Source organism: Nicotiana attenuata, chromosome 5 (genome assembly GCF_001879085.1).
Source record: "Nicotiana attenuata strain UT chromosome 5, NIATTr2, whole genome shotgun sequence".
In the NCBI taxonomy this organism is placed as follows: Eukaryota; Viridiplantae; Streptophyta; class Magnoliopsida; order Solanales; family Solanaceae; genus Nicotiana; species Nicotiana attenuata.
In genome coordinates, this window is record NC_031993.1 from 884725 (window position 1) to 892706 (window position 7982).

At 41.5% G+C, this 7982-nt stretch overlaps 1 protein-coding gene across 2 annotated transcripts; it reads left to right on the forward strand.

Moving 5' to 3' along the window:
- Positions 2911–7153, forward strand: LOC109225148 (protein UPSTREAM OF FLC). Of its 2 annotated transcripts, XM_019389730.1 has the most exons (7): positions 2912–3315; positions 3792–4062; positions 4152–4221; positions 4332–4447; positions 4789–5662; positions 6375–6680; positions 6767–7153. In XM_019389730.1, the coding sequence occupies exons 2-7, from the start codon at positions 3855–3857 to the stop codon at positions 6831–6833; spliced, it is 1641 nt and encodes a 546-aa protein (XP_019245275.1). In that variant the 5' UTR covers positions 2912–3315; positions 3792–3854; the 3' UTR covers positions 6834–7153. The 2 variants fall into 2 exon arrangements, with proteins under 2 accessions (XP_019245276.1, XP_019245275.1); XM_019389731.1 differs by lacking the exon at positions 6767–7153 and having other exon boundaries at positions 2911–3315; positions 6375–6684.

The window sequence follows — 7982 nt, forward strand, 5'->3', positions numbered from 1 at the left end:
ATACATAAAGGAACTCACCCTTAGGCCCATCGCGGCCACTCCACGTGATAGTTCGACGTCGCTGACGTCCTCAAGAGCTCCACTCTCCGCAACCGAGCACAAGAGATCAAACTGCGGCACAAAATCCACCGTGTCTTACAAAAGGTTGAGGTCCGACGGAATCGCAAGTATCCGAGAAGAACCCCTTGTCGTTACCATGGTTCGGGTGAAGCCCTCCTCGAACATCCTAACATCGTCAGGATCAAGGTCAGACTCGGACTCGTAGTCGTCGACCATGACGCCTTTCCCCTTCTCTTCAGTCCGAGAAGAAGTGCGGGTCGGCCGGGAGGTCGAAGGGCCGCTCGAGATAGTAGTGGCGACCTCGGGACTCCGTCTCTCCACCACTTTGGCTTGTTGATCTCTCGTAATTGCGCAGCCTCTATGACCGGACCGACATCACCGCCGACATCAGGTGTCGTCAAGGCAAGGTCGACGCCCGATGATGTTTCGGCTAAAGGCACCACCTCCAGGGCCACTCGTCGTCTCTTCGATAGGCCCTCTCCACTACCAGCACGGGATGACTCGCCTGTGGAGCGGGCAGTAGGAACCGGAGTCTCAGGTTGAGAAGTAGCCGTCGCGTTTGCAGCTCCGACCGTAGGCGCAGATTGGTTAGCGACTCTCGATACAGGCCGGATAGCAGCCCTTAGCGCATGACGGGCAGGGGGCGGCGGTTGACGGAATGCAAGAGGAGGCACCCTCGTCCTTCGCGTTCTCCCTGCCAACAAAGAAAAACGGTCATATAATAACAAGATCAAACCTTACGAAAAAGAGAGCAGGCTGACTCGCCAATGAGAGGTTTATGCCCGTATTTCTCGTGGAAGGACGTCCACTCGCGAATGCCCCTTGTATGGGGAAGAACCGTGCCCACCCACTCACGAATATCGTCAACTGGCGGGGGAGGTGGTCTCTCGGCTAAAAAGTAAAAACAAATCAGCAAAATCGTCCAAAGAAGAACGATCGGCGATCGCCTTGAGAAAAATCACAAAACAAACAGAACTTACGAGCGAAGTTCCATGTCTCAGGGAACCCTGTCGGCCCCGCTACAAGATGCTCTGTCCGCACGTAAAAATAGCTTTCCCAGAAGCGACGGTTAGCCTTATCATCCATCTTCACCACTAACTCTTGGTTCCCCGATGGGGTAGATGAATCATCGTGCCCCAAAGAAATTGAGGGGCAAAAATATTAAGCATGTGCCCCAAAGTAATCCCTCGATCGGCGAGCTCCACACACTTGATGAGCATGAGGAAAAGCTTGTACGCGTACGGTGAGAGCTGAGCCGGGCACACCTCATAGAAACGACGGAAGTCTGTCACTAGAGAAGGGAGAGGAAGCTTATACCCGACAATAAAAGGATACGCATAAAATTCGCAGTACCTCGGGCGATTCAAGTGCACAATGTCCACCCCCGTCGCCGGTATCATGTCGATATGGTTTGGGACTCCCCATTTAGCTTTGAGCGCCATAATTGCCGCTTCATCCATGGTAGAGGAGACAGGATCCGGTTCGTCTTCGACAGAACTGTTAAAGTCAGTCCATAACATCCCCGGACGGGGCAGTATCTTATCCACGGTCGGAAACCTCTCATCTTCCGCCACCTCCACCCCCTCTCCAAGAAGGGGTGTATCGTTTTTCGGCGCCAGAGCTCCGACGAATCTGTCAGTCTGAGAAGAGGAATCAGCCATTTATCTAGCCTGGTTGGATGAACAAGAGTGACGAAGGAATAAAAAGGGTGGATACGTCTCTTTCTGACAAAAGCACGAGTATGAAATATGGAAGAAGGTGGAAGTTTGCAAAATTCTTCAAGCAAGACGAAAAGCGTAACAATCGAATGATGAGTTCCCCCCATATATAGGAACACGAATGCCCTGAGCGGAAAACCCAAGAGCCGCTAAAAAGCTGAAAAGGCACGAGAAGCGACGCGGTGCCTGGGGAACGTGCATCATAATGACACGTAAAGGCATTCATGGTAGCCTAAACCGATGTGATGATCCATCTCCCAACGGAAGTAACGGTTCGGTAAAGTTCCTAAAATATCACCGCCACTTCGTCATAAGGACTCCGTCCTCGCGTAATGACCAAATTTCTCCTAAATTCTTGAATATACAGGGTCCACCCATTGGGCTCGCCCAGAAGACGACCCCAACAGATTGAGGGACTAACTTTATGGGTCGAAATCTGACCCTGATAGCTGGAGGCGATAAAAAAGTTCGACCCCGTCTTGGCCACACCCACGAGGCATAATAGCGACGGGCCCCGCGGTCCCTGTCGAGGTCAGGCCATCAAAAAGCTTACATCGCGGGATAAGCGTACGATCTTGGGTAAGTAACAAAGGGCTGTCGCGGCAAAGACCGTTGGATAAAAGGGAACATTGTTGATATATAAAGAGGGAGGAGGGAACTGTGAAAGGGGGACTGGCGATGACTAACAAAAGCAATACTACGAAGCCAAGGGGAGAAGATTCCTCAGTTATCTGCAGCTTCCTTTTCATCTTTTATATTCCTTCCACTGTAATCCAAGTCTATCACGAATGTAAGCTTACCGTTCTCACTTAATGTATGATTGCTATCTCAAGAAATATTAAATTAGTTTATTCTCTTTCAATTTTTATACTCAATGTGTTGCGATTTAAAGTTAATTACCTTTGGCTAAGATTTATCCTTTATTCCATTCATTAATTAGTTTAACAAAAAGTTTAATACTTTTTGGTCAAACAGTCAGGTGATTATTACGTAATTGTGAATGGGGGATAAAAATTGGAAATTAGGAATATTACAAAGAGGTAGGAAAAGGGCAAAAAGAAACATTACAAAGAGGGGAAGAAGATATCAAAATAGACAAGAAAGGGACCAAAACCAAAATTAAATCAAAACAATTTGTAGCAGAAAAAAGCCACAGAAAGGAAACCCCAACCCCTCCATAGAAATAGGCCACAACATCTCTCTCACAAGCAAACAGAATCAGAAAATGAGGAAAAAGCCATAGCAAAAGTTAAGAAAAAGCAAAAAAGAAACCCTCAAAGAACTCACACTACCACTGTAGTTCTAAAACTCCACACACAAATCCAAAGCAATAGAGTGAAAGAAATAAAAAGCTTCTTCCTTTACTTTTCTTTTCGTATCTAACCAGTCCCTTTCATTTCTACTCTGTCTCTTCGATTAGTCCATCTGTTTTACTCTGTCAGTTTAACTTCAATCCCATCCATTTTCCCTCCCAATGCCACTCACTATGGTCCCCTTTGTCATGCATTAAACACGAATAGTCCATGTTACCTCTCAGGTTGGGCTTAAATGGCGATCTTTATTTTCCATAATATTTGTGCAAGAATTGATTCTTTAACTCATTTCTATATGTGGGTACTTATAAAGATTCCATTTTTTATCTTGTTATACTAAATTTACTCTTCTATTGAATAAATAAGGAAATGGGTATTCAGTATTCATATCTGAAAATGGATAATATTGTGTGGAAAACTTGGTTTTTAAGACATTGTTGTATGTGGGCACTTATCAAAATTCCATTTTTTGATCTTATTATGCTTAGTTTAGTATTGTCTGACTAAGTAAGCAAATGGGTATTCATGTCTGAAAATGGAAATGGAGAATGGTCGTTTCTTGTCTCTTTCAACCGTGTGATTTCTTGCTGTTTTTGGGTTTTCTTGATTTGATCATCTCTAGATCTAATCGTAGCTTATAGTGGTAATTGTAATGTATCTGGTGTTGATTGGTGATTTGATTGTGTAACTGATTCACTAGGTATTTGTTGAGAAGGATTTGCTTTTGAGTTAGGGTTTGTTTCTTGGTGTGTGAAATTTTGCAATGGATGGGCGCATGAAGAAGTATAGGCAGTTGAGTCCGGAGAGAGCGAAAGTTTGGACTGAGAAATCACCTAAGTATCAGCAGCAGAAGCCACGGCTGAATAGTGGCAAAGTACCTGTGGTATACTATCTATGTCGAAATAGACAGCTTGAGCATCCCCATTTCATTGAAGTACCCTTGTCTTCGCCCGAGGGTCTTTACTTGAGGGGTAATGCAATTTTTGTTATTGTGTACAAATATGTTTGACCAATATGGTTGTTTGCTTTGGAATTTATTTGTGCTCTTGTACTTTTGAAGATGTAATTGAGAGGCTTAATGTTTTGAGAGGCCGAGGAATGGCTTTATCATACTCTTGGTCTTGCAAAAGGTAAAGTTCGTTTAACAATTTTAGTTTTGTTGTCAAATTTTGCTTTAAATGAAAGACTTAATGATAAGAGTTTTGTCTGTGGACTTAAGATTTGTTTGTTTAAAATACAGAAGCTACAAAAATGGATTCGTATGGCATGATCTTTGTGAAGATGACCTCATTCTTCCTGCCCATGGTAATGAGTATGTTCTTAAAGGCTCAGAGCTTTTCGATGAATCCAATGCAGGTATAGTGTACCATGTAGATAGAATTATAAACTTTGAACCGCTTGATTGTTAAAAATATCTTTGCATTACAATCCCTGCATTATTAATCCATGTATTACAATCCCTCCATAACTTCTTTCTTAACCAAATAACCGTTAAGTGTAATAATTGCGAGTGTTACTGCAAGAAATTTGAACAAAGGTCCCTTCTCGAAAAGAAATTAGAATAAGGGATGACTTTGGCTGCATTAATTCTTCATTGGAAGTGTCTTCCTACTAGAATTTCTTTTCTTTGTGAATGGATTACGATTTTGAGATTATTGGTTCTTATAACCGTTGGTATATTGGCCTTCTGTTTCCAGGTTGCTTTAGTCCCGCTGGAAATGTTAGATTGTCAACAAACCCAAAGCTACTACCAGAACCACCATCTTCTAGAAGCCAAGATGATTCTTCGTCTTCGTCTAGCATGAATGAGAAAGGTACGAAGAATTCTCAAGATGATGAATCGTCACCACCTGTTCAACGTCCAGGTTCTTCAGCGGTATCCCCTCAGTCCAGTGCTGGTAAAAGTTCTTCATGGAATGGTTCATTAAGTTTGACAGAGTACAAGATATATAAGGCCGACGGGCTGGCCGATGCTTCAACTCAGACTGAGGAAAATGTAAGCAAAGCTACACGTCCAGAAACTTGTACAAGAGGTGTTTCTACAGATGACGGGTCTGTAGAGCCTGAAAGTAATGAAATACAAGAGATTCAGATTCAACAGGCAAATGAATCTGCAGAGATATGCCGGGAGACAGTATCGCCTGCTCCATCCTCATCGAGTGCATCATCGTCAGGTGGTAGAACGGATACGTTGGAAAACCTCATCAGAGCTGATATAAATAAGCTCAACAGCTTTAGAATAATTGAAGGGGAGGAGTTTCGAGTTCCAAAAACTAAGCTAAAGCCCTCGAATGTGCTGATGCAACTAATTTCTTGTGGATCAATTTCAGTAAAAGATCATAGCTTTGGCCTTATTCCTACTTACAGGCCAAGATTTTCGCATTCAAAATTTCCATCTCCTCTGTTCTCGACCTCGTTAACTTTAGGAGATCTTGATTGCCTGGCTGAGAATCCTAGGTTTATGGGTTTGAGATTGGAAGATAAAGAATACTTCAGTGGCAGCCTGCTTGAGACGAATATGCCCAAGGAGCCTACCATTCTAAAGCGGTCGTCTTCTTACAATGCCGACAGGTTGGTATTTTTTGTTATTCCTCTACATTATAACACTAGAATGGCTTCTACGTATTCAATATATGCCTTACCAATATGACATTTCAGACTTCTTGCTAGTTAGAAACTCCCATGGATTTGTAAAACTAAGATAAATGTCAATTATTTCCTTAGATATGTGTATGGCAGTAGTTTCACAATCTGTAGCTACTAAATTTTGCTCGTCTGATTTCCCTCAGTTCTAATTATGTCAACATTCATAGTGCAAATCATAGGATGGTTGTCATGTTTAATTATTCTGTCCTTCCTAATGGTGGTTGCCTTTATTGTATCTTTGCTTTTTAGGACCAAATCACTATTACGGCAATAGTTAAGAGGAAACCTCTTCTTATTAACTTAACCTTGAAATATCGGGTAGATTTTATTGTCTGTTCACTGCAACAGCCATTTGCACAATTGCAAGATTTACACACTCCCTGTGAGCCTCAGTTATGGCGGTCATTTGACGTTATGCTCACTGCCTCCCACATCTAGCTTGAATAATTATGTGGATAACTGATTTGATCAGGGCGTAAGTCTACTTTTTCCAGGACATCCTATTTAAGTAAAATAGTAGGCCATTGACCTTCTGAAAAAGGAGTTAGCGCAAGTTTGATTCTTGTCCATGATGTAATAGGTCTTCAAACCAAGCAATATTCTAAACGTTGAGTGGAAATGGAATCTGTTGATGCAGGACAAATAAAGAACTTGGAGATTCAGCTGAAGAAAAAGAGGAGAAAAGCTCAGGCACAAAGTGCATTCCACGTTCAATCAAGGCTTCCCTGAATAAGCAGCAGGCAAGAAGCGAGACAGTGAAATCCCCTCTTTCTGAAGGTCCTAGAATATCATCAGATAGAATAGGCAGTTCACGAACCATTACACCTGGCACATCCTGTGGAGGAAGCAAGAGAATTACCGAGCCATCATCCGGCAAGAGACACTCAAATAGAATAGACTCTTTCAGAGAGGAGAAAGAAAATGTGATCAAAATTGAAGAAAGTTAAGTATGACTGACAAAAGATATGTTACTTTCCCTGTTACTGAATTATGTTGGTTGAGATGTTTTCTCTTTGTTTCTTTAAACAGGCTTGCTTCAGGAGCTCGGGTTATAATACAGTCGACAGGAGCTACTGACAATGATGATCTCTCTTAGAGAACAATTCTGAACATTAGGCAACCAGAAGAGTGGGGAATTTTGTTAAATCTTGTAACTACCTGTCCTACTTGTAATTGTCCAAACACGATTCTTTAAATGTCAATTAGGGAAAAGCATGGAGTAAATTAAGCATTTGCTGATAGGGACAAGTAGTGAGTATTGAGCTGGCTCTATTGTACCTATCCTTGTTTTTTTTTTGGGGGCCTCTTTTTCCAGTTTTGTGGTGTATTATTGCCATTGAAGTGAAATATTCCACTTTTGAATGGCCCCCTGGACCTCAGCTAGTAAATCCAAGCAATCATTTGTCTGCTGTATTATTTAGTCTTGCAGTTCTATTTTATGTGTCCCAAAAAAATCGATAGGTGAGAATACGATAAGGTGATCTCATGTCAAGATGATTTTGTTTTAGGAAAATGGGTATATCGATGAATCTTGAACAGAAGGTACATTACCCTCTCCAAACCACACTTGTGGGATTATACAGGATTATTGTTGGAGTAAAATGGATATCTTGTATGTTAACGTACCATGTTTAAGGGGCTATCTAGGTATTTAGCCATATATAAAAGTTAAAATCATTATATGATCCTTCCTCCCCAAATATGAACAACTGATGTTGTTTCCTTTGAGGACTTTTACGTATGTTGAAAATTTTGTGTCTTTATGCCATTAAATAAGGCCATTTACGACCCAATAAAACAGTTTGAATGTTGAAACGAGATTGAAGAGGAAAAGACAAAACCAATGACGAAGGAGCATGGGATTCCACTGCCCAATTGAGCTTTGTGGCAGAATGTTGACTTTGGTGTTGTTAACTCACTCATTGACTTTTTGGAAAGGTCAAAACTAACTTTGACCTAAGGTTCTTTCAACAGTTTAGTAAGTACTCTATATAAGACGACAAAACAGAAAAGGCTTTGTTGTCCCAGCTGTCAAACCTTATTGCCTAAAGAGTTTAATTTTATGCTACATCTACATGCATGGTCCATGAATTTTTTTCGTCAAATTAGATTTTTTATATATATATTTCTTAAAATTGATCTAATATTATATATTGGTCCACATACTTCAAAAGAGGTGAAATGGTACACACCTGGTTGAATGATCAATTATTTATCCTAAGGAACATTGATCAATTCTCAATTA